The 27,849-nt window shown below is 33.3% G+C and overlaps 1 protein-coding gene across 6 annotated transcripts in view; it reads left to right on the top strand.

Annotated features, from left to right (window-relative positions):
- The window catches only part of TRIQK (triple QxxK/R motif containing), an 81,928-nt gene that overhangs the window by 34,888 nt on the left and 19,191 nt on the right, over positions 1–27,849 (top strand). For 3 of the 6 annotated variants that reach the window (XM_055303533.1, XM_055303528.1, XM_055303532.1), the window contains one exon: positions 9,742–9,823. In XM_055303533.1, the coding sequence (XP_055159508.1) occupies positions 9,763–9,823 (61 nt within the window). In that variant the 5' untranslated portion in view covers positions 9,742–9,762. Of the gene's footprint in view, positions 1–7,990; positions 8,059–9,741; positions 9,824–27,849 lie in introns of all 6 variants that reach the window. The other 3 variants (XM_055303530.1, XM_055303529.1, XM_055303531.1) reach the window with 3 other exon arrangements.

The raw sequence follows: 27,849 nt of genomic DNA, 5'->3' as shown, positions 1-27,849 counted from the left end.
TACCTCATTGCCCAATACCCTCTTAATGTTCCCTGTTGAGTTTAGAAAAAGTCTGAAGATCAGCCAATTTTTAAAAGCTTCTAAAGTTTTGTCAGACTGCCTCATTCAACCTCCACCAGAGAGGCTGAAGGATCTCCCGGTCCCTGCTGAGACCTTCCATCTACTTCCAGCAGCGTTTCTCAAATGCTAGTGCACAGAATTACCTATAAGCTGGTTAAAAAGAAAAGTAGTGATTCTTAAACATTAATGGTCAAAAAACAAGAACAAAACGCACAAGCAAAAAACCCCCCTCCCAAAACCCTGGAGACTCATGGACCTGAGCCCTTGAGATTTTGATTCAGTAGGACCATGATGGGGGAGTCTGCATTTTAATGAGCATCCCACACAACTCTTGACATTGGTGATGGATGGACAGCATTTTTGACAAATGCTGACCTAGAGCCTCTAGTTGTTCTGTTGAGTTGATATGCCTAACTAGACTCTAGAGACTGGAGTCTTTCTTCTAAGGTGTTCAGTTCCAGCCAGCTGACCCTTCCCAAAGGGACTGGGATTCCTCATTTTACCTAGGCCACAGCTGACTCAGGAGAGGCCTGAGTACTCGAGGCAGTTTGGAGATAACCTAATAACACATTCCTGTTATCTTTCTTTGCTGTCCAAGATGACACATTTGACCATTTGTCCTCCCCTGAACACTTATGCCCCTGTTATTCTGTGGCTCATTTTCATTGTTTTACTGAACCAATCTCTTGCTATTTTCTTCCTTCTAGTTCTCTTTATGTCCCTCTTGAACCCTATCCACCCTCAAGCACTCCATTGATTATCACTTTACCTTCTTGACATTAATTGAAACCTGATTTTTCTCGTAGACACCATTTCCCTAAAGCCTTCTTAAGTGGAGACTCTTCTTTCTTTAACTCTCCCCATACCTGTGGACCAGAAGTCTGGTTGTTATCTTTTTATTTTCTTATTGCCACTTCTAGTTCATTTACTTTTCCATGCAAATAAAAACAAACAAGACAAATGAAGCAAGAAACCCATCTCCTTTGTAGCTGATTCCTTCTGACTGTAGTACGCTCGACCTCTCTTTATTGCTGTTAACTGTGGCTATGCAGGTCACTCCTCTGTCTTCCTAACTTAGAGTCTTTCTACCTTAGCCCAAATCCTTCAACCATCATGGGTGCCTTCTCTAACCACATGTGTGAGGTTTGTATTGTTCTGGCTTCTCATTTCCTTAACTTGTCTGCCCTTCTGGATCATAACCTACTCTGTCACAGCAATAACATCGGTCACTCCATAACTCTCTATTAATCACCTTTGTTCTCTAGTCAAAGAAACTCTAGTTCTTTTCTTCCCAAAACTTTGGTTATTTGACCTCATCCAAATCTTTAGGTCCAAAAATTAGTCTACTTTCTGCTTAACTCTACACCCTTTGTGGTTTTCACTTCCTTCTCTGTCTTTAGACACCATGGCATATCACTTTATCCACTTTATATAGTATCCTAAGCTTTATGGCCCTATTGCCCTGCTGTCATGCCTCTCTGGGAAAAACCTAAACTTTGCTTAATCCAGCTGTCTGTCCCTTCCCAAAGCCAGCAGTGAGCAGCTGAGCATGCAGAAAAAAATAAATGCTATTTTCAATCATGTAGTTTAATGCTACCATGGATTCTTGGTTACCAAATTAATTCAGTCTCACAGTGTTTCTCATTAATCCTGTTTTCCCTGGACAGCCCTCTCTATTTGTCCCCAGCATAATTTTTCCCCAGCATAAATTCCAGCCTCTGCACTCTCAAATTTGCAGTTTCTACCTTCCGTTTCACTCTTAGAAGATAATCATGCCTCTTACTTCAGATGAATGGGGAGCTGCCAGGTTGGAACTCCTACTTTGGGCTACCAGAACTCAAAACTTAACACGTATTCTTACTATCTTTTTTTTTTTTTTCCTCTTTCCTGTTAAAGTGAAAGAGGTAGCTTGCTATGATTATTATGTCAAGTGTGCGCTGAATTCTGTCCCTTTCTACATACTTGAAAAGCCCAGTAATTTTTAATTTTTTTTCCTGTCTTTTTACCCTCTCACTTTCTGCTACTGGCTCCTTGTACTTATTATTTAGAGGGACTCCAGTTTTCATTTGCATTCAAAAACAAGCCCTCAAGAGTAAAACAAAACAAAGTCTAACCAAAAAAGCTTCCTTAACCTCTCCCTTCCTCTCTGCATAATATCCTCTCTCTCCCCTTCCCTTTACTTACTTTGTAATAGATTTGTCTATGCCTTCCATCTCTGCTGTCTCACCTCTCATATATTCCTTCACCCATGGGAAGTAAGTGTTTTGATGAGTGTTTCAGGAAAGAAGCAGGGACCACCATTGTTAAATGATGTCACAAGGGCATAAAACTGATGAATACTCATTTGGTTTAGGTCTAAAGGAGCCATTGCTTCTTTCACTCAGCATACTGTTTTTGAGATTTATCTTCATTGTATATTATCAGTATATATATATTTTTTTGCTGAGTAATATTACACTGTATGAATGTATGAATAAACCACAGTTCATCAGTTCTTCCATTGATCAACGTGGGGGCTATTTCCAAATTTTAGCTATTGTGAATAGAGATACTGTGAACATCCTTATACAAAGCTTTTTTTGTGGGTGTATGTATTTATCTCTCTTAGATAAATACCTAAGAGTGGAATTGCTGGCAGTTAACATTGTAAGAAATTGCCAGTTTTCCAAAGTGATTGTGATTTTATACTCTCATCGGCAACGTATCAGGATTTCAGTTTTTTCACATCCAATATTTTGTATAGTAAAGCTTTATTTGAACCATTCTAGTGGGTATAGTGAAATTTTAATTCTTATTTTAATTTGCATTTTCCTGACTACTAGTGGTGTTGAGCTTCTTCATGTACTTGTCATCTGTTTATCTTCTTTGATGAAGTTTCTGTTCAAGGCTTTCACCTGTTTTTTTTTTTTTATTGAGTTATATGTTGTATATTACCTGAGTAGTTCTTTATATATCCTGAGTGTGAGTTCTTTTTCAGATACAGATATTACGAGTATTTACAAACTGTTTATAAATTACACATTTACTTTCTTTTTTCTTCCTGGTATCTTTTGCTGAGCAAAAACTAATTTTGATGAAGTTCAGTACATTTTTATTTTTTGCCTTTATGGTCTATCCTGTTTGTGTTCTGAGAAATATTTACTTACTCCAGGGTCATAAAGATAATCTCTTTTTTTCCTAGTAGCTTTATTGTTTTAGCTCTTTTGTTTAGGTCTATGACCTATCCTCAATTGATTTTTACATGTGGTGTGAGATAGGGGTCCAATTTTGGTTTGTTTTCCCATAATGATATACATTCATTATAGTATTCATTTTAGTTCCATCATATGACTGAAGGATGAGTCCCAACAGCTAAGATTCCTTTCCTAGAATATGACTTTTTGGGGTCACACAGCTAATTATCTTGCAGTTACTTTTCTTAGGAATTTTTCTGTCAATGTGGTCAAATGATCAGGATTTTATAAATCACTTTTCCAAGTATTCAAGCCTTTTTTTTTTTTTAAGATTTATTTATATGAGAGAGAGAGTATGAGCAGGGGCGAGAAGCAGAGGGAGAAGGAGAAGCAGACACCCCACTGAGCAGGGAGCCAGACGTGGGGCTCAGTCCCAGGACCCTGAGGTCATGACCTGAGCTGAAGGCAGATGCTTAACTGACTGAGCTACCCAGGTACCTGCCCCTGACCCAGGTGCCCCTCAAGTTTTGACATATTCTTTCTGTGGCTCTAAAAGAAATTAATTTGACAAAGTGAAAATGAGGTGGACACTTTGATCCCTGAAAACACTCAGAAGACCACTGTTTAACTCTCCAGTTTTACATAATAGGACTTTGTCCTGCTTGTAATAATTTATCTCAATATATATATTTATGTCAAAGTATTCATTGTCTATTGTGTCACACTTTGATAGTGTCCCAAATGACTTTTTTTTCATTTCCTTAAGTGTGGAGGATTATCTCTGGAAATCTGAATCATGTGCCCTTGCTTGAAATATTAAAATATAGATTTCACAAATGGGGGAATATGAAAATGACATTTAAAGTACATTGCAGAGCATGAGTAAATTCATAAAAATGTGAATGAGCTTGTCAAAATCATGGAACTAAAGGCTGAATTTGATAGTACATCAGAACATGAGTAAGGAGAACAGATACTTGTGTTATTAATGGTCCTGTATATTAAGAGTTTTTGCTTTATCTAGGAAATGGGCCATTATTTGGATGACTTAAATATGCTGCTTACACAATCAGCTTTGAATTTTTAAAACATCAGTCTGGAATAATGAATGCATCAGATCAGGGACAAGTGCCTTCTTTATTTACCCACTACTCTGTTCATCCCAACATCTGGCATAAGATTTTATTTTCATGATTGGTTCTCAATTCTGATCCAGCCATAACCAAACATCTTTTCTGCCTATTTATAACTTCATACTAAAGTAAGAATTTTTTGAAGGAAGGGTCTTTTAGCCTTAAAAACTGAGATCATTACTTTTTCTGTGGTCATGGGTTGAATTTTTTAATAACCTGTGTTTTGATCTGTATTTAAATGTCACAGTCTGGATTGAATGCTTTTTCTGGAAGCAGAGACATATGTGAAGGCTTCAGGTTTCTTATTTCTTTCTTGTTCTTTCTGGATTTCATAAAAAAGATATAAATGAGCAATAAAATACCTTGGTCAGAATGTGATAGGATATTGTATTACCTTTGTTTGTTTTTAAAGGTCACATATTGTATTTAAAAATACATGTGGCAAATTGCTGTGTAAAATTAGGTTAAGAAAGGATATTAAAAACAAAAACATTCTCTTTAATCTGAAAAGTCCTGGAGAGTGTTAGTTTTAATTAAATAAAAATTAATTATGAAGTATTTTAATATGCAATTTAGGCATTAAATAAAATTAGCATTTTTTTCTTCCTTAAGTATGTGTTATCAAGTTTCAAGAATGTTAAAAACTTCTCTGATGATTTAATCTGAAATCATTCCTACAGCGAAATTCATAAATAATAAATATTATCTTATTAATCCATATTTTAGTTTAGCTGGGTCTCAGAGCAAGTTAGTTCCTCAGGGAATGCGGTGTTCTTTATAAAAGAAGGTGATGAGATGTACTCTCCAAGGAATTAAATTGTGAAAACAATCTTGGTATTGTACATGCTAATATAAATCTGTTATTCCCTTTCCGCATCTATCACAACACATTTTAAATTGTGGCTGATCTTGTATGCAAATAGCTGTCTTATTAGAAATTGCGGCTCTATGTGCTAATGTCTCCCTGGATTTCTTGGGAGTTTGCTATCTTACCATCAAAGCAATAGAAATGAATGATGATTACTGCAAGGCTTTGAAGAACAAAGAAAAGTCAGAACATTTTAGAGGTTCTAGATGTCCGAGGCACTGACAGTTTGCACCATACACATGAATGGGAATCTCTTTCGATCATATAAAATAGCCTCAATGTGTTTATTAGAAAAGTAAGATATTTTCTGCCTTCTTGTGTTTGTTACAGCTAATAAAATATAAGTCATTTTTGCATGGGTGTGTTCTCTAGGCGTGTTTTGGTTTCAACATTTGGTAAAGTTTTATTTTGCTTAAAGAATAGAATAGGGTAAATAAAGAATAGAACAGAATAATTTCAGGGAATAAAGTTTTAAAATTTGAAATTTTGGTTAAGGATTATCAGTCACTAAAATCATTAGGAACAAAAATTTAAAGTTAGTTCTTCTTTAATACATCTCTTAGGTTGATATTCTTTTAAAGATTTTATATTCACAGGTTATATACATATAAAATGTATCCATAGAATACCGGCCTTTATAAAAATCCAGGTTTGTTTTTCTTTTTGTTTTTTGTTTTTTTTTTTTAGCTTTTTTTGGTATCACTTTGTTTATTTAAAGTACATTTTAAAATAAGTAAAATCTAATTCACTTTGTTGAGAAGATACTCTCTATGAATCTCTTCCTTTTTTATTTACTATCGGTAAGGAATGAATAAAATACTGACTTCTAAAATGTTATCTCTGTTAGGATGTTGATTCAAATGACCAAGAAGGAATTGAGGGACACAGTGAGTGACCATTTTGGTAGTTAGCCTTAGTAATTTGCTTTTTAAAAATTTAAGCTATTCCATAAAGGCAGCACACAAAACTAAGTTGAAAAGGAAATAATGTCTGTGTATTTATTTATTTAAGCTAACTTCTCTCCTAAAATGGAGTAATAATTTTTAGCCCCTTAATAATCAAGATTAAAATAACTTGCCTTGACTCCTCTTTACAATTAGTAAATGCAAAACGCTATGCAAATGGATTGCTATATGAATAAATTATAACATATCTATTGATATTTTTTATGATGCTTGTATTAATGTTCTGAATAATAACAAGTGAGAACATAGGATTAGGTGATGACTTAGTTTCATTTTTGAAATTTTAAGGTTGTGTTATCTTAGATATGATAACTACATGTTTTATGAGAGGCAAAGATTTAATTTATTTGACTTTTTGTCTTACTTTGCACATTCTTCAATATTACCATAATGTTAAATCTGAAGATTATTACAAATAGAGACATAGATTTTTTTTAGCAGAACTTATAATTTCTTACACATAGTAGTAATTTTTAATTTGGGGGTGCCATTTACTGTATTAGGTGGTATCATTGTTGGGATTGCCCTGTGTGACCATATGTATAAATAAACAATACAATTTGATCTAAACCAATTTCAAAGACATCTGGCATTTGAGAACCTTAATAATGTTCTTTAGGATAATTATAGTCCAGTAGCTTATACAGGACATCTATATATACTTGTTTTCCTTAGGGTGATTCTGTCAGCTGTAACAAATAAATCTAAAATGTATAGAGGCTCAAATGCTACAAGTTACTTCTTGTCCTCACAGCAGCCTGAAAGAGAAAAAACAAGTAGGTTGAGTAGCTTTCCTTTGTGTAGTCATTCAGGGCCCAGGATGTCATAGGCTCTTGCCATCTTCATTAGATTATTTTCAGCACCACTCTGGAGGCATCTCATTTTAGCCAGATGAATGAGCACATATGGAATGTCTTTGTAGTTTGGTTCTAGAAGTAGCAAACACTAATTTTTCATATTCTGTTGGCTGAAACTTAACCACATGCCCATAGCTAGCCTTAGAAGAAGCTGGAAACTCTGTCAAGGGAGCTCAGGAAAAAAGAAAAAGCAAAAACAAAGGAGAACATGTATTTTAGTAAGCAGCTAGCAATTTTTCCCATAGTTCACCTTTCTGGTCACGAGACAGCCATGCACAGCATTTTTCTTATCTATTTTGTAGGAAGATCCTAAAGTTCCCTACTTACTGCATCCAGAACAAAGTCAAGGATCTCAAGCAGGTACACAGTGATCCTTCTCAGGTTTGAATGTGGTTCCTTGAAGTTTACAGACAAACTTTCCTAATGGTGAAGCAGAGAATAATAACTGCTTCATATCCCCTATAATCATTCCCATTTAGAAAGGGAAGAATGGGATAAATGGGAACCACACAGGAAGCACTGATCCAGCATGGTAACGATACCTGCTGCACATGAGGCCACTGAGAAGGCCCATTCATTGTACTGACAGAAGTTTCTTCCTTGGACCATAATTATGATTTTTTTAGAAGTGAAATTCCCTTGTCCGTTGTTCTTTATGGCTCTGCCTTCTGGAGGGTTCTGCGTCCTAGTCACCTGTGAAGTGGCTGTTACAAATCTATAGCGTTTGCCTTCCTTGGGAGCTGCAATGGGCTAATTTAAGTTTAGAGGTCCAAGGATTTATTTTCATTCTCATACTTTTTTTAGACAAATTTGGTTTCCTTGTAAATATAATTCCCTCAGATTTTAGTAGCCGTCTTAATATTTCTGGCTAGTTTCATATGACCATGCAGTTTCTTTCCATAGTTCTCACACCTATTTATTTTCTATTCCTCAGAACTCCTCTACTTGTCTCTTTCTACCTGATAGTGGCTGCTTCCAGGTGATCTGAAACAATAGGTTCAGGTGAGAGAAGAGCATCCCAATCTACTTTTTATCTCTCTCTCTGTCTCTTTGAGAAGTCTTAATGGACCTTTGTTATTCAAAGCCTTTTTCTCTTTTATTTCTTGCTATTTGACTTTTAGAAGAAGCTGGCTTTTCCAACCTTGTTAGCCCCCAAATTACATAGCTCTCTATCACTTGGTATTTTTGATTATGAATTGGCCAGTTCTTGCCTCACCGCATCTTTATTCCGTAGTTCCTTACTAGAAGCAGTGAGGAGCAATTTCTAGGCGCCACTCTGGGAACAATTAAGTCTGTAATAAATAGACCTCACCACCCAACATATATAAGTACTCTAGAATTTCATTCCTTTTTCAGTCATTCTACTTTTTGGTAAAGTACTAAGATGATAAACAAGCTAGAGTTTATCCTCTTCCACCCCAGGCTGACCAAAGGTACTGCATTCCTACATGTACCCTTAAGGTTTGTCAGGGGATAATTTCCGTTCTAGCCAATTGGAAGGTGAGAGAGAACACAGCCTTCAACAAAGATTTTAATGTTCGGGTCTAGAAGTGACATACATGACTTCCATTCATATTCTTTTGACAAGAACTAACTTACATGTTTGAAATGAGGCTAGGAAACATAGTCTAACTCTGTGCCAGGAAGAAAAGGAGAATTTGAATTTTAGTGAGTAGGTTATAATCTCTGCCATATTTATTTTTCAAGTTTCTTTTAAGTTTCTTTTTTAAATTCAATTTGCCAAGCATATAGCATAACACCCAGTGCTCATCTCATCAATTTTTTTAGTTTTTATTTAAATTCCAGCTAGTTAGCAGTGTAATACTAGTTTCAGTTGCACAGTATAGTGATTCAGCACTTCCGTACAACACCCAGTGCTCCTTGCAAGTGCCCTCCATAATACCCATCACCTATTTCACTGTGGCCCAACCCCTCTTCCCTCTGGTAACCATCAGTTTGTTTTCTGTAGTTAGGAATCTGTTTCTTGATTTCCCTCTCTCTCCATTCCTTTTTTTTTTTTTCTCCTTTGCTTGTTTGTTTCTTAAATTCCACATGTCTGCCACATATTTAAATTCAATAAAAATAATAAGACTTGAAAGATGTGTTGTGGACTAAATCAAACAGTGCATATAATGTAGTAAGCATGAGAATATTAGGAAATGGTAGTAATTTATACTATTTATAGGAGAGACAGTCTAGAACTCAAATTTATGCACTTTGTTTCCTATGTCATGCCTTTTTAAAAATATCATGTCTTTTTAAAACAAGATTCAAAGTAACTGAGATTCAAACTTTAGACTTTTTGTGTAACAATAGGTAATTGGAAAGAAACATACTGCCAAGAGCATGCCTATAACCCAAACCCATCTGAATAAATACTACATGATTTTCACATTTACAAATAATACTCTCTAACAGTTTGGTTTAATTGGGTATTGATAATACTTGATAAAATGAATGTTACCAAGAACAAATAATTGGGAAATTTAATTACCAGCAATTGTATCCTGGATAATTTATTTGAAAGAATTTTGTGTTCTTTACTGATCTCTAATGGGAGTAAGTCAAAGACATTTTTACCCATTGCTTTAAAAATGAATTTTATGGAATAAATTATTCCTGAAGTTTGTAGATAGTCCTTTTGATTTTTTAGGACTTCATCATAATTATTTTCTTTCTTTGCAGCAGGCATTTTGGAGATCAAAGATGGGTAGAAAAGATGCCTCCACTATAAAACTTCCTGTTGATCAGTACAGAAAGCAAATTGGTAAGCAATGAATTCCCTTTGATACATTCCTGTGAATTAAGATAAAGAAAAAAACAATTATGTGTGATATTAAGAAAATAACTTTTCCCTAATACATAGGATACACAGAATATGAATACAAAGGATTATATAGTTTTTAAAGAGCAAAAAATAAGTATAGCCCTGCTTACTAATGCAGAAATACACTTTGTGTACTTGTGATTTTCAAAGCTCTTATGATTTTTATTAATTTAATAAAAACAAAAATACATTTTATTATTTTTATTAAGGCTAGAAGCTTTTATATAGTAAATATTTTAGTATCATCATCTATTAAATCATTTCTTTTTATTCATGTAAAAATTTTGTTGATTCAATGACAATAGTTTAATAAGCCCGAAATTCCTTAAAATTTTATTTTAACAAAATGGTGGACCAAAGTCCACTCATCAACATGAAAAAAAAAAAAAAACAACAAAAAACCAGGAAGCTTATCTATTTTAGACTATATGCTAAGTACGAGATTTTCTACCCATTCTTTTCAAAGGTACATGGAGTGTTATAAAAAATTACCCACATAAAAAGTCATAAACCAAATCCCCCCCAATTTTAATGAATCTGTATCCAACAACTTTGAGCAAAGTGTAGGAAAATTAGAAATTAGAAATCAGAAGTGAAAAAGGTAACTTATCCTTTCCCATTTTGCATCTTGTCTTTTTACATGGTCCTACTCATTCCCACCCATTCCCACTTCTTTGGAAATAGAAAAATAATGATTAATAAAAAAAACTTCTAAAAAACTGAATGATAAACAGAGAAGTTACAACAGAAGTCAGAAAATAATTATTAATACCAAAAGAGAATACACTTATTTTCTAAATGTGATATATAAGGTATACTCCATAAAGATCTTTTTGAAAAACAAAGGAGATGCAAAATGAAAAGAATATTTAGACTATATATAACCAATTGAAAATTTATATGTAGAGAAATAAAGTCTTACTATAAATAACTAAAGTAATCTGGAAACCCAGTGGTAAAATGGGTACAAAAAATGAAGAGGCAATTCATGAAAGAGGAAATCTAAATAGGCAAAAACAATAAAAACAAAACAACTGCTACTACAATAAAAAATGATATCAAAAGAGCCTTACAAAATGATCTGACTTATCTAACTGATAGATAAAAGCATATTACAAAAGTATTTCTAACTAGATTGATTTCTTTTTTTTAGAAGTTTTATTTCTTTATTCATGAAAGATAGAGAGGCCGACACACAGGCAGAGGGAGAAGCAGGCTCCATGCGGGGAGCCTGATGTGGGACTCGATCCCGGAACCCCAGGATCATGCCCTGCGCCAAAGGCAGACGCTCACCTGCTGAGCCACCCAGTCATCCCATAACTAGATTAATTTCTTGAAGGATGGTTTATGATGTTTGATTTTTTTTTTTTTGTATATCCTTTCTTCCTTCACTTGTAGGATGCCTGATGAATGAATAGTGTGGGTTGTTATGTTATTTACGTTTAAGTAGGACTGACTTGATCATATTAAAGTCGCTGATCCAATGGCATCTGCTGACCACATAGAGAATAATCATATTGTGGATCAATTCACAGTCCAAATATTAAATACAAATTCTTAGAATTTTGACAAGCATATATACCCAGGTAACCAGAAATACCAATCACAATAGAAACATTTCCATTTTCTCAGGTAAATCTTCGTATTTGCTTCCAGTCAGTCTTTACCTACCTCCATATGCGTATGCAACCACTGTTCTGATTTCTATCACCATAGATGATTTTTTTGCTAAAAAAAATCTTGCAAAGGCTTTTATTGAAATTGAATTTTATGTAACGATCAATTTTGGGGAATAGACACTAAAAATCTAAAGTCTTCTGTTTTATAAACATGACATATTTTTCCTTTTATTTACTTTTATTCATATTTATTAGAGCCAAGGGAGGGTGAGACAAAGTGATATAATTATGAAGGCCTCAGCCCTGTTCTTATACTAAATTGTTCAGAGGGTGCTGTGATAGGCATTATATTCCCATACAAAGTTCTCTTTCCTGTTTTACTTCTTCTTGAAAATATTAACTTCACAGATGCACCTGTCTCACAAGATTCTTTGGAGATCCATAAGAAGGGTTAGACTAGTTTTTGCATGGATACGAGTTATCCTGTGTGTATGTACTTTGCAAATATAATAATCATAATCAAACACAATATACTAAAAGTAAGAGCGGTGGTATACTTTTCTTCACTACTTTTAAGGATAATGCATTGCAGTCATAAGATATGCATATATGTATATACATAAGTATATATGGATATACTATAGAATATTATAATATCTAAGTTTTTTGTAAAGACAGAGAGATGAAATAGAAAAGATTACTGACCAGTTAGTTAATACAAACTAATTAATTATGATATTAACTAATTCAAGGATTTTTCTTAAGGAAGGATTTTTTGATTTTCTGTATCAGGGTTAGAAAATACCACAAGCCTAAGATCATACTAATGATGATAGACCTCTCACTGGCACTGTCTCCCCTAAATGGAATCCTATGCAGATGTTTCCCAGATCTGATCAAAAATGTGAGGAGAGAATAAAGCAGCTAAAATTATCTTGAAGAGATATTTCAGTATTGGTGGTTAAAAAAAAGAGAACTATAAATAGCAAATGAAATGAGTATCATAGTGGGTTTTTTTTTTACTATTAAAGTTATTGGTAAGCTACTTTAATTGCTAGTTAATAAACATTCACAAAGAATAGTGGCATTACATATGTGCATTGTCCTCTTCTTACTAAATCTCACTTATTTATATAATTTCTGTTTGGTCAATCAGGAACTGTATTTAGTAATACCATGCTGTTTTTTGAATGATGATTTTAATATCACTGTTTAATGTTTATAGTCTGCCAAAAGTTTTGCCTTTTCAATTAGGTACTAAATGACAGTGATTAATGGCTTTCATAAAAGCTTTCTTTATATTATTCTTTGCTCAAGTAAGAATAAAGTGGGCTGATGCTGAGTGGAAACACCTTGTAGATACTGATCTTCACACTAAATGGACAGTTTTAATTATTATAACATGATCTTGAAATGTGTAGTGAACTAAGATGAAATACCTTCTTGCTTTCCAGGCAATGCACCTAAGAAAAACAATATTCTGAAATATTACCAGCTAAAACAAATTGGTTTTGGTCCTATCATTTCTTCAGATATAATATTGAAAGAATGGATAGTAAGATTGCATAATATTAGATGTATTGTTTTAGAGATAAATCATTTCAAAATTGGAAGAAAATTTTATAAACTGCTTTAGCATAATTATTTTCTAAATATATGTTATTAAGTATATCAGGCCAAATAATATTTATATGTGCTAGGTAAATCATTATAAAAAGACAACTAATTTACTTGTCAATCTCTTTTTCTTATATATTAAAGTTTGCTAACAATTATTAAGCATCTTGTGCCAGACACCTCTTATTTTATCTTCACAGTAGTCCTGTAAAAGAGCAACTACTATTATCTCCATTATTAAGATTAGGAAGATTTGGCACAGATGGGTTAAAGAATTTTCCCAAGGTTCTACAATTGGTAGGAGGTAGAGCCAGAACTCAATTCCAAAGAATTGACCACAGAATCCCTTTACTATACTACTTCCTTGGGGTTGAAGACTATAGTAGGTACTGGAAGATGAAAGATAATTAAGTCATAAGATTTGAGTTCATGGAATTGACAATATAATAGCACTTTGGCTGTCAGGAGATTCTGAGGTAACTCCGCTCCTAATTTAGAAAGACAAAAATATGATGCTTCCATTTCTTCTCTATTTTTAAAATTTCATAATACTTTTTATGATATTGACATACCATTTCTTAAAAGTTTTTATTAAAATTCCAGTTACTTAGCATACACTGTAATATTAGTTTTAGGTGAACAATTTACTGATTTATCCCTTCCATACAACACCCAGTGCTCATCACTACAAGTGTATGTATTAACCACCATCACCTATTTAACTCATCCCCCTACTCTTGCTGGTAACTATTTTTGTTCTTTATAGTTGAGTCTGTTTCTTGGTTTTCCTCTCTCCTCTCTCTCTCTGTTTCTTAACTTCTACACATGAGTAAAATCATATGGTATTTGTCTTTCTCTATTTCTTTTTTTAAAATTTTTATTTATTTATGATAGTCACACAGAGAGACAGAGAGAGAGAGAGGCAGAGACATAGGCAGAGGGAGAAGCAAGCTCCATGCACCGGGAGCCTGACGTGGGATTCGATCCCGGGTCTCCAGGATCGCGCCCTGGGCCAAAGGCAGGCGCCAAACCACTGCACCACCCAGGGATCTCTCTCTATTTCATTAGCATAATACTCTTTAGCTCCATCCACATCTTTGGAAATGGCAAGATTTCATTCTTTTTGATGGCTGAGTAATATTCCATTGTGTGTGTATTGTGTGTATGTATCCACAATGTAATATATTACTTTGATATTACTTTTATATTATACTAATTATATATTAGTATATAGTATAATATATTACTACACACAACATCTTATTTATCCATTCACCAACGATGGACATTTGGGCTTTTTCCATAATTTGACTTTTTCTTAAAGATTTTATATATGTACTTATGAGAGACACAGAGAGAGGCAGAGACACAGGGAGAGGGAGAAGCAGGTTCCCTGCAGGGAGCCCGATGTGGGACTTGATCCCAGGACCCCAGATCACACCCTGAGCCGAAGGCAGATGCTCAACCACTGAGCCACCCAGGTGTCCCCATAATTTGACTATTGTTGATAATGATGCTAAAACATCAGGGTGCATGTGTCCCTTTGAATCAGTATTTTTATATCCTTTGAGTAAATACATAATAGTGGAACTGCTGGGTCGTAGGGCAGTTCTATTTTTAACATTTTAAGAAACCTTCACACTGTTTTCCAGAGTGGTTGCACCAGCTTGCACTCCCACCAACAGTGTAAGAGGGTTCCCTTTTCTTCCCCATCCTTGCCAACATCTGTTATTTCCTGAGGTGTTACTATTAGCCATTCTGACTGGTGTGAGGTGATATCTCATTGTAGTTTAGGTTTGTATTTCCCTGATGATGAGTGATGTTGAGCATCTTTTCACGTGTCTATTAGCCATCTGTATGTCTTTTTTGAAAAATGTGTATTCATGTCTTCTGCTTATTTCTTAACTGGATTATTCATTTTTTAGGTTTTGAGTTTGAGAAGTTCTTTCTAGATTCTGGATACTAGCCCTTTATCTGATATGTCATTTGCAAATATCTTCTCCCATTCTGTAGGTTGCTTTTTTTTTTTTTTGTTAACTGTTTTCTTTGCTGTGCAGAAGCTTTTTATCTTGATGAAGTCCCAATAGTTCATTTTAGCTTATCTTTCCCTTGCCTCCAGAGACGTGTCTATTAAGAGGTTGCTACAGCCAGTGTCAAAGAGGTTGCTGCCTGTCTTCTCCTCTAGGATTTTGATGGTTTCTTTTCTGACATTTAGGTCTTTCATCCATTTTGAATTTATTTTTGTGTGTGGTGTAAGAAAGTGGTCCAGTTTCATTCTTCTGCACTTTACTGTATAGTTTCCCCAATACCATGTATTGAAGAGAGTGTCTTTTTCCCACTGGCTATTCTTTCCTGCTTTGTCGAAGATGGGTTGACCATATAGTTATGGGTCCATTTCTGGATTCTCTAATCTGTTGCACTGATCTATGTGTCTGTTTTTGTGCCAGTACCATACGGTCTGGATGACTGGAGTCTTGTAATATAGCTTGAAGTATGGAATTGTCATGCTTCGAGATTGCTTTGGCTATTCGTGTCTCTTGTGGTTCCATACAAATTTTAGGATTTTTGTTCTAGCTCTGCAAAAAATGCTGGTGGTATTTTGATAGGGATTGCATTAGATGTTTAGATTGATTTGAGTAGTATAAACATTTTATTGTTCTTCCAATCCACGAGCATGGAATGTTTTTCCATTTCTTTGTATCCTCTTCAATTTCTTTCATAAATGTTCTCTAGTTTTCAGAATACAGATCTTTTACCTCTTTTGTTAGGTTTATTGCTAGGTATCTTCTGGTTTTTGGTGCAGTTGTGAAGGGTATTACTTGTTTTCTCTTTCTGCTGCTTCATTACTGGTGTATAGAAATGCAACAGATGATTTTGTATGCTATGACCTTTTTGAATTCATGTATCATTTCTAGCAATTTTTTGATGGACTGTTTCAGGTTTTCTACATAGAGAATCATGTCGTCTACAAATAGTGAAAGCCTGACCTCTCCCTTGCTGATTTGGATCCCTTTATTTGTGTTATCTGATTGCTGAGGCTAGGACTTCCAGTACTGTGTTTAATAATGGTGAGAGTGGACATCCGTCATTCCTAACTGTAGAGGAAAAGTTCTCAGTTTTTCCCCATTGAGGATGATATTAGCTGTGGGTCTTTTGTATGTGGCCTTTATGTTGCTGAGGCATGTTCCCTTTATCCCTATACTATGGAGGGTTTTTATCAAGAATGGATGTTGTATTTTGTCAAATTCTTTTTTCTGCATCTGTTGAGAAGATCATATGGTTCTTATACTTTCTCTTATTAATGTAGTATATCACATTGATTGATTTGTGGTTACTGGCCACCCGCACAGTAGAGGAATAAGTCCCACTTGATCGTGGTGAATGATTCCTTTAATGTACTGTTGGATTCAATATCCTAGTATCTTGTTGAGTCTTTTTACATCCATGTTCATCATAGATGTTGGCTGTAATTTTCCTTTTTTGTGGGTTTTGGAATCAAGGTAATGCTGGCCTCGTAGAAAGAGTTTGGAAGTTCTCCTTCCACTTCTATGTTGTGAAACGGTTTGAGAATAGGTATTAATTCTTTAAATGTTTGGTGGAATTCCTCTGGAAAGCCATCTGGCCCTGGACTTTTGTTTGTTGGGAGTTTTTTTTTTTTTTTTTTTTTTTTTTTAATTACTGAGTTTCTTGGCTGGTTATGAGGAGTACCGTTATTGTTGAAATACGTTTTCTCTGGTTATAGAATTCTCATTTGGCAGGTTTTTTTCCCCCCTGTGTGATCTTTCAACATAAAATATTACCACACTGTATTTTGGCTATTATTTTTGGTCACTGGGAAATCAATCTAAATGTTATGTCTTTAAAAATAATCAACCTTTTCTTTTGTACCTCCTTTTAAAATTTTCTGTGTCTTTGGATTTCCGCAATTTCACTATGATGAGTTTAAGTATAGATTTGACTTCATTTATCATACTTGAGGTATTGTTATTGTAATGGCATATGTTATTGTAGGTCCATTTCTTTAATACGTTCTAGAAAATTCTTAGCCATTGTGTTTACTTCAGTTTTCTTCTTCTTCTCTCCTTTTGGGAAAATACCAGATATTCTATTGCGGTGTAATAGGATATGTGTATTTTTAGCTGTTAAGTTGTTCTCCAAATTGGTTGTACCATTTTATAGTCCTATGAACAAAGCGTTGTCTATTTCTCCATATCTTTTTGTTATCATCAGACTTAAATTTTTGCCAATCTCATGCACATGCAATTGTATTTATTCTTATTTTAGTTTTTGCTGTGTTGTTTACTGAGGTTAAACTTATCTCATATATTTACCGATTTTTGGATTCTTTTTCTTTTGTGAATATATTGCTGCTCATATTTCTTTTCTTTCCTTTTTTTGGTGAGTGGGCTTTTAACTGCTCTTTCTTTTTCTTTTTTTCATCTGTTCATATATCTATAGTTTCTTGAATGAATTTGGATAACACATTTTGTGATAAAGTTGAATGAAATATATTAAGTTGTTTTTCTCTCATTGTATTGAATTCTTTATGTACACTGATAATAATCCTCTGTTTCTTTATTTTGTTATTAAACTTGCTTATTGCCTTGGAAATATTATTATATCATAATAATACTTGTTTAATTACTACAGCTTTGGGTTTTTTCTAATTTTTATTTTTTTAAAGATTTTGGGCAGCCCGGGTGGCTGAGCGGTTTAGTGCTGCCTTCAGCCCAGGGCGTGACCCTGGAGACCCAGGATCAAGTCCCACATTGGGCTCCCTGTGAGGAGCCTGCTTCTCCCTCTGTCTGTGTCTCTGCCTCTCTCTGTCTCTCTGTCTCTCATGAATAAATAAATAAAATCTTTAAAAAAATTATTTATTTGAGAGAGACAAAGATAGTGATAGAGATCATGAGAGAGAACACGAATGGGGAGGATACGGAGAAGCAGGCTTCCGGCTGAGCAGGGAGCCCAACATGGGGCTGGATGCCAGGGCCCTGGATCATGACTTAACTGACTGAGCCAGGAGCCCCTTACTACAGCTTTATAATACATCTTGACAAACGGTAAAACAAAACCTCTCCTCTCTTTGTTGTTTTTAAAAACTGTGTCAGTTATTTTTGGTCTTTTATCCTCTTGTGTGAATTTTAAAATTAACTTTGTACAGTCATGAAAAAGGACATTGGTAGTCATCTTGGGATTATAGTAGATTTATAGATTACTTTCGGGAAAATTTATATCTTTATGTATGAAATTTGCATCAATTTTATCATTTTAAATAACATATAGTTGGTGCTTTTGATAAATTTTCATTATTTTCTTTATAAAGTTGTTGAATTTTCTGAGTTAAACAGAAGTGATACATATCTCAATTTTTTGCTATTGTGGCTAGATCTTATAAAATTATATTTTGTGATTGGTTGTTACTATATAAACATGCTACTGAATTCTAATTGTTAATCTTATATTAAGCAACTTGAGTACATTTTATTACTTGTAAAAATTTGTAATTTCTCTTTGATGTTCTGTGTAGTTTTCTAATAGGTACACTTGAAAAAAAATCTTTCAGTTTATCTTTTATATCTTGTTATGTTGTTTTTCACTTGGAAATAGAGATATTCTATTCCTAACTTTAAAGAAAATGTTTCAATCATTTTGCCATTATGTGTCATGCTAGTTCTAGGTTTTTGGTACATACTTGTTAAGCTAAGGAAATTCCCCTTTGTTCTTACTTTACTAAGAAATTTTTCCCCTTTTATAAAGTAATGAATTATGTTGCATTTTATTGAATGTTTTTTCTATCAGAAGAATATTTTTTCTGTCAAGTTATAGTAATAGATTTTCTTTTTTCCTTCCTTTTTTTAAAGATTTAATCTTTATTTACTCATGAGAGACACACAGAGAGAGGCAGAGACATAGAGGGAGAAGCAGGCTCCCTGTATGGAGCCCAATGTGGGACTAGATCCCAGGACCCCGGGATCATGACCTGAACCACTTAGGCATCCCTATACATTATTTTTTTTAAAAAAATGGAATTGGCATATGTCTTTTCATTCTCTTATCATCTTTGTTCAGTTTTAGTTTGAACGTCATACAAGATTTCTATAATGAATTGGAGATATACTCTTCTTTTATATCCTGTAGGACAGTTATACAAATTTGGAAATGTCACTTTCTAGAATGTTTCTAAAAGTCTCTAGCAAAACCTCTGTCTGAAGCTTTTTATTTGAATGGATCTTTAACAATTTTCTCTCTTTTTTAATGCTTAAATGACTTATATGTTTGAACCATGCTAGCTAACATATTCAGTGACAAAATTGAATGAAAAACTTTCAAATGTATTCATAAAGTTGTGTGCACATTTTTTTAGTATTTTTAAAATATCTACTATAATTTCTATTTTTAGTTGATGCTATCTTTATCAATATTAGCTGAGATGTCTAATATTTTACACATTTTAAAGAATTAACTTTTGGTACTATGTATTCTGTTGTTTCTTTTTCCATAATTTTACTCTTTAGGATTTCCTTCATAGTGATTCCTTAATTTTTCTTTCTTTTGTAATTATTTGAGTTGAATGCTTTGCTATTTGTTTTTAAAATTCTTAAAAATAATGTATTCATGTAATAGATCAGTTTTTTCATATCATATTGGCAACATATTATTTTATACTTGTTATGAATGTTCGAGCTGTCATTCTGTGAGAAATAAAGTTAAAATATCCTCATTAAAACTATGGAGATATTAATTTTTGTAATTCTATTGGTTTTTGCCTTTTATATTTTGAGGGTACGTTTTTGTTGCATAGTATTTCTAAATTTGTATATATTTCTGGTAATTTCTCTTTTTCTATTTATCAAATAATGGTCTTTTTATTTTGAAAAATGCATTTAAGTTTTTCATTAGGGTTTTTTTGTCTTATATTAATATTGGTAAATAACTTTCTTTTGTTTAGTATTTTGATAATTTTTTCCATACTGCTTTATTCTTGTTTCAACTTTTGCATTATGTTTTATGTTTTTATATAGCCTAAGAATCTTTGTTTTTGAGCAAGCAAATTTAAATCTATATCATTTACTGTGAATGAAAAATCAAGATATGTTTCCATAATACTATTTTGTTATATTTACTTGTGGCAGGTTTTCTTTGCTAATCTCTACCCAAACCTTTTTTCCTGAGAAATCTGGAGTTCTTCTTGTTCAAATTTTGAAAGGTTTGCATTTCATTTAATTTAATTTTTCTTCCTTTTTTCCTTCCTTCCATCCTTCCTTCCTGCCTGCCTTCCTGCCTTCCCTGTTCATCCTCCTACTCTTCTTCCTTCCCCTTGTTTCCTCTTCTTCTTCTTTGTCTTCATTTTCTTCTTCTTCAATTCCTCAAATTTTATTTTGTGAAATCTCTGTCTTAGTGAAATCTAAAGTCTATTAATATCTTTATTTATCCAAAGCAATATAAAGATTTTTAACTCTATATTATTACTCCTTCCTGTTGCTCATGTTATTGTGTTTATTACTTTATTTCTCTCATTTTCAATAGCACAAACTCAATTATTACAGCTATCATTTTGTAGTTTTAGTAACCAGTAATTACTTATATCTAACTTCATACTTGCTTTTTTTCCTTTTTGTATTTCACATCTGCCTTCTGGTGAAGTTTCCTTATTTTTGCCTTCATGCAAATATCTATTAGTCTCGGTCTGTGTTTATAAAGCAGTAGTACTACATTGTACTTATACTTGAATTATAGTTTAGCTGGGTACATAATTTTAGGTTGATATTTGTATCTCCTCAGAACTTCGAAAATACTGTTTTATTCATTTCCTGTTTCTTGTGTCTCTGATGAGATATCTTCCAATAATGTAATTGCCACTTCTTTTAATTAGAGTTTTCATTCCTGTTTTCAGATTTTTCTTTTTAACCTTTTTAGCTTTAATCTAATGCAAATGCTTATTTTTATTTAGTAAAAAGGAAAAAATACTTGAAATTTGGTGTGCTCCTTCATCCTAAAGATTCTTGCCTTTCTTAAGTTCTGGAAGGATTTAAATATATTATTATTATTATTATTATTATTATTATTATTATTATTATTATTATTTTGTCTTTTGAATAATGGCTTTCTCCCTTCTAATTTCTCCTTTTAGAATTACTGTTCTATATAAATTGAGTCTTCATATTACAACATTCATCTCTCTTAAAATCATAGTTATATATTTTCTCTCTTTAAATTTCTGTCATATTTTGGGTTTGTTATTTCTCAGACTTATCTTCCCTTTGATTAGAATTTAAGAATTTTTATTATTTCTCAATCATTTATTTATTACTATGTCTAACTTGTATCCATGGATATGTGATTTCACTGACCTTTTCTGCCATGTGTAAAAGGACCATTTAATCACTTTAAAAATCATTCTTTTTTGTTCTATTTCTTTGGTTTTTTCCTCTTTAATTATTTTAAACACCAATTGTACATATCATACTTTCAGGCTTTTTTCCACTGTTCCTTCTTATGGTACCAACTTGCCCAACTGTTATGTTGGCTTATTGTACCTCATGCTATTTTATTTTTCTTTCTTTTTTTTCAATCCTTTTATGGTTTATGTTTCTCCTCCCCTCCTCTGTATGTGTGTGTGTGTCTGCATGTGTGTGTATTCATCTTCAATAGAGTCATTTGTTTTTCTTTCTGTTTTCTCCTGCTGTGAGAGTTCCTGCAGTCTGAATTGTTTAATAATCTTACAGAGCAGTGTTTAATTTACTTACTCACAGTAGGGATTTTATTTTGGATCATTATTCTGACTTATTTATTGGCCTAAGATTCTTGCAGTTTGGACCTCACAACTTCTTTTTTAGTCTGACAGGCTTAAGAATTGTATTTCTCACAGGTGACACATCTTGTCTCCACACCTAGAACTTAGAGGAAGTAGAAATATTTCTTGCTATTTCTCCAAATAAGTACAGGTTATTTTTCTGTCTTTTTTGTATGATTCAGTCAGTCCTTTGGAGATCTCAATTTTACCCATATATTTCAGTTTCAGCTTCTTTTTCACAGCTATGCTACACATGCCTGGGCCTAAAGGAAATGTGCAAGCCTCTTGATATCTACAGCCAGACACAGGTTTTAGATTGCCGATCCTCCACCTCCCCACTCAAGGCTATTAGGATATCCCCTAAAACTAGCTGTTTTGCTTTGAGTTTTATCTTTGTTTCTACCATTTGAACATTTCCATTTTTCCTTTTATTATCATGTATGTATGTATGTAAGTATATACACCTTCAATATTTATAGCTTCACAGGATGGGCTTTTTAGTACTGTTTCTAGGTGTTTATATCAAAAAAAGGATCCACCTCAGCTCTGCCTAACAAATTTTCAGAACTAGAAGTCTTTTGAGCATTTTACTTGGCTGATAGCACATACTACTTTTTTCTTTTGTATGTTTTTTCTTTCTTTTGTATGTATGTATGTGTGTGTGTATATATATATATATATATATATATATCTGCTGAGATTTAAACATTCTTAAAGACAGAAGCTTTATCTAATTTTATTTTGCATCAGTGATCACTTCTAATGATAGAAAGTACCTAAAAATATTCAATAAAAAAAATCTGCCTAATTCTAAGGTAATTAAGTTCTATATATTCTTTGTATAATCTACTCTGTTCATATTACTCTTAAGTGTTCTATTATATGTCTTGAAAGAATGAGTATCTTTAACTCGAAAACTTACTAAAATATGCTGTTATTTAACCTTTCTGAAAGTTCCTGTTTTATCTTCCCTGTGATACTTTTTTAAAGTTTTCCATTGATTTTTATCTCTGTATCTGCAAGGATATACTACACATAGCAATTACTTTGAAAACTACTTATTTGCTTGTTTTGGCTAGGTGCAAACTAAAGACTGATATGCTTTATAATATCTTCTACTCAACGACATATGCTTGGTCAGCATTCTTAATATGATTTTTTGAGAAATTAATTAATATCTCATGAGCAACTTGCTGGTTTATCTTTCTAGCAACCCAAAGCATAGTGCTTGTTTCCTAGTCCTTATGTGATGTTATATCATAGTGGATCCTCTGCAATGTATGATTAATATAAAGGTGTTCTCAGTATTTAAAGAAAAAATTGGTTTGAGTTGCCTTTATAACACAATTTTTAAAGTTTGCATGAATTTTTATTTTTAAGGATGAATTTACTTATTTCCTCTCCTTAGTCCAAATATCCATAAATAATTTTGAAAAAAATAATTTTTGCAAATTGTACATCATATTGTAAAACTGGCTAAATGTAAAGGTATACTATACCAGTGATAATCCACTGGATCTGTATTTTTTATTTTTTATCTATTTTATTAAGTTTCTCATTTTGTAAAAAGTTTTACATCAGCTTGATTAACAAATTATTATTTTTTGCCTGTGACCATGGAAATTTCTGATTTTATTCATTTTGTAGCTATCAAAAAACTGATCATTTGTTTATTCACATAGTTACCAGAATTTGCTATAGGATTCCACAGGAAAGACTATAGATCCTTGCTTTTGTAATGAGTATTCTAGTTATTTGTAGTTTATAATAGAGTAACCTAAATTTGTGTTCATATGGCAGGGAAATTACTTTATATGCCAAATTACATTGCTCTTTTATATGTAATGCAAGTAATATGGTATGGTAATACCATATGGTAATCATATGGTAAGATGAGAAAAGTAAGATTTCAAATAGTGTTTTGCTTTTTGAAGAGGGGAGGGATTTGAAACAGTTGATGGGAAATTATTCTAAAAATGTTGAAGGAAATATAAGTCTTTACTTTGATTAACAAATATTATTTGTCAGTATTTTTGGCATGCTGTAAATAACTCATCTTCCAATAATTCGTTTGAGTAATTAAATTTAGATTGCAAATTTTTCTTTTCAAATATTTTGACTCTTATCTCCTTGCTTTTCTATTGTATCTTAATTGGTGTGGTCTCTATAAATGGACAATAAATTATATATCTTTGTTATAGAGATCAGACAGTGAATAGAACTTGGTATTCATCCCAGACAGAATTATGATTGAATGTATTTGCAAGATTAAAGCACTGAATTTACTTTTTTCTAATTAAAGGCAATTAAAGATTTCCAGACACAAATAAAAGACAATGAATTGAGGAATAAGTGTAGGAGCAAGTCCATTTGCAGGTGAAAAGATGTGCCTTTGAAGCAGAACCAGCTGTATTTTCATTGAAAGAATAACAGTTTAGGAAGCTTTTCTGCATGTGCTTGCTTGATAGCATAATGTACTCATAAGCAGCTTATGCAGTATTCAGAAAATAACAGTGCATTAATTTTTAAAGCAGCAAAGGCAGAGGAAGAGCAGTACTGCCACATGATGATAATGAGTGTGGCTAGTGTAATGTCGACTGTTGAGAAAGAGACAAACAGTGAGCTTCTGAAAAATGAACATTTATAAAACAATAAGCAGATATTCACATGATAATGAGCTTAGACAGCAATATCAACAAAGGGCAAAGATGCAGTCTTGTTTCTGGACAAAGTAAAGGAATTGAAAAGCAAAAAGCCAAGAGCAGTTAAGTAATCTATTATTTCGTTCAACTAAGAAAACTCTCAGTGAAACTATGACATAGTTAAAGCATGTCTTTAAATATGAAATAATTTATTATTTCATATGTTGAATTAAGTAGAGCATATAAATTATTCTGTTCTTTTCTAAATTAGTGTAATATGAGGAATAGTATATGACAATATTAAAGTACTAAATATTTATGACTTTTATTAAATGTTTTTGTGATTCTTGTGATTCTTTATAGAAATGGTGCCAATGTTAGTTAAATATATTTTCACATACTGAATAAGAAAGGAAACTTTAACACAGATAATATCTACTGATTAGAAATTATAACTGAAAATTACTTTTTAAATTATTCTGTTTTAAAAGCAGATACTACAAAGTCTGCAAAGTATATATAAATAAAAATTATGAATATGTGTGGAATCATCTTTGCTATCAAAAAATCCAGGTGTAATTCAGAAATTATTTTGCATCAGTGTTTTACTTTTTAGTTATGATTTTGCTTTTACTTGATACTCATAATCCCTGTTTAGACGTGGAGCAGGAACTTCTGTTGATTATGTGCCATGAGTTTTCAAGTATATATTTTAAATCTATATTTAACAGGAGAAATCAGAGACAGGCTAGTTTGATTTGTTAAAGTTGCTGGAATTGGGAACTAGATGCATTTTATTAGGTGCATCTTACTCTTCTGTAATTGGAAGAAACTTGATAATTTTTTGAGTTTAAGAATGATTAAAGTGATCCCAAGGAAAGAAGGAGTATCCATTCCACTTTGCTCTTCATTTTATAAGAATATGAACCAGAGCAGGAAATAGCCATGATTCTAGAGTGAAACAAAAAATACAAACTGGTAGTGGAAAGAGAAAGTCCTTCAGAGTCAAGACTGAATTTCATGTCAATCCCAGCTGAATTCATTCTTCTCTTATCTCCTGGAATAAATAAAAGATTAATTAATCAGTCTCTCTTTGCCTCTCTCTTTCTTTCTCTTCTTCTCTCCCTCTCCTTCCGCCCTTTCTTATTTTTACATTATTTCAGGTTGGATTTCTGCCCTTTATCATTAAAATAATTTTGAAAGGATCTTCAGCTACCTGTATATTTTCCAACCAAGCCTGGGTTACGATTCTCAGGTCTCTAGCTGGTTGTAGTAGTTGTAATTTATGACCTCCCTCCTCCAAAATTCATTCTGAATCTTGTTCCTAGCAAGTGTCTTAGTCTGATGAGTTGTCTTTAGTGGGTAACCCACGTCTTCATTCCTAAAGGTTCTATGCGATTCTTTTATTTATAAAGTTATAAAGCAAATGGACTTGCTCCTACACTTACTCCTCAATTCTTCATAACTTTATAATGACAATAATAAATGACTTTATTATTGGTCATAATAGTACCTGAGATTACCCCAGAAGTTCCCTAACATCTTTCCAAATTCTTTTGGCCTTCAATATGTATTAACTAATCATTTTATCCGTGATAACCAGCATCGATTACCCTAGCCAATACTGCGATTCTCCGTCTTGCCTGTTTACCTGTAGGCATAAATAATCCAAACTGACCAGGTGGCAGACTCAGTATCCAGTTCAGGAAAACTAATATTGTGCCTTTCTTAAGTTACCTCTTTTCCTACGTAAAACAACAAAATGTACTGCTCAAACTTCGGCCACTGGGAGGATTTCCTTTATAGGTTTTGTTCTAGGGCCATCTCCAAGGATAGCAGTCTGCTTCCAGCTGGTGTCAGCATGTTACAAAGAGCCATCCACAAACATTTTTTTTTTAACTGCTAAAATGGTACACCCAATTTTATGGTTTGTTGAATTAGATAACCTCCAATTCATAACTGGTAGCTCTGGCCAGATGGTCTCTGAGTCTCATGACCAGGTAGTCAGTCTCCATCAGAGCTTGGTAGCAATCCAGGAGTTGTTTCTTAGCAGCTGTTACCTGCTGAAGGATGTATGGCACTGTTCCAAAGCTCTAGAGACTGCCACATCTTTTTTGGGGGGACCTGCTAAAGGCTTATTTCTATGTCACAGCTAAAAGCACTTCAAGCTTCATTTATTCTGCTATGCCATAAACTCTTAAGAGGTAGAGTGGCTTGCATAGCAATCTACTGGAGAACCTTTTATTGTCCCATGCCCCACTCAACACCAGCAGCTTTTCAGGTTCTCTCTGTATCTCAGATATGTATGTAGATTTTTAAAACACTATAGCATGGACAACTACGTAACCATCATCCAGCTTAAAAACTGGACGTACTCCAGTACCTGAGAACCCTCTTTATGCCCCTTCCCAACTGCAATAGTCTCTAAGCCTCAGAGGTAAACCATAATTTTGATTTTTTAATAATTCTGTTTATGTGTCAAACAATATATTGTTTTGTTTTTGGATTTTATATCAGTGAAATCATACCGTATATATTATGTAATTTGCTCTGATTGAATATCATGTTTTAGAGTTTTATTCTTTTTTAAAAAGATTTTATTTGAGAGAGAAAGAAAGAGCCACAGAGATAGTGAAAGAGTGCATATGTGGGGAGTAGAGTGCATATGTGGGGAGTAGAGGGAGAAGCCGAGTCCCTACTGAGCAGGGAGCTTGATGCCAGGTTCTATCCCAGGACCCTGGGATCATGGCCTGAGCCAAAGTTAGACACTTAACTGACTGAACCACCCAGGCGCCCCTAGAGTTTTATTCTTATTGATGAAATTTGATAATAGTTTATTCATTTTTATGCTTTATAGCATTTCATTGTTTCTGTATACCAGAATTTTTCTGTTTTCCTGGTTTTGACATTAGATCATTCTCTGTTTCTTTTTTTTTTTCTATAAATGTTATTATAAGCACTCATTGCATATTTTTGGACATGTCTGTTCTTTGATGATATGTACAAGAGTTTCTCTATAATATACCTAGTAGAAGAATGTTGTGTCATAGATCATAGAAGAATGTTATCAATTCATGCCAAGTACTTAAGTTAGACCTATGTCCCTATCTTAATGGTAGTTATAGCATAAAGCACAGCAAGGTGGACATTTTTTCTTGGAAACAATCCTAACATGCTCCAAATCAGTGGACCTCCATGAATCAGAATTTAGGTGGCAAGTTTCTGTATTTAACAGAATGTTCCCTCTTTTCCCTCTTATGCACATACCTGAATGAGGCATCTCAGGCAGTT

This window comes from Nyctereutes procyonoides, unplaced genomic scaffold, assembly GCF_905146905.1.
Source record: "Nyctereutes procyonoides isolate TBG_1078 unplaced genomic scaffold, NYPRO_anot_genome, whole genome shotgun sequence".
NCBI classification, from domain to species: Eukaryota; Metazoa; Chordata; class Mammalia; order Carnivora; family Canidae; genus Nyctereutes; species Nyctereutes procyonoides.
The sequence above is the reverse complement of the archived record's forward strand: the minus strand, read 5'-3'. Positions and strand labels throughout refer to the sequence as shown.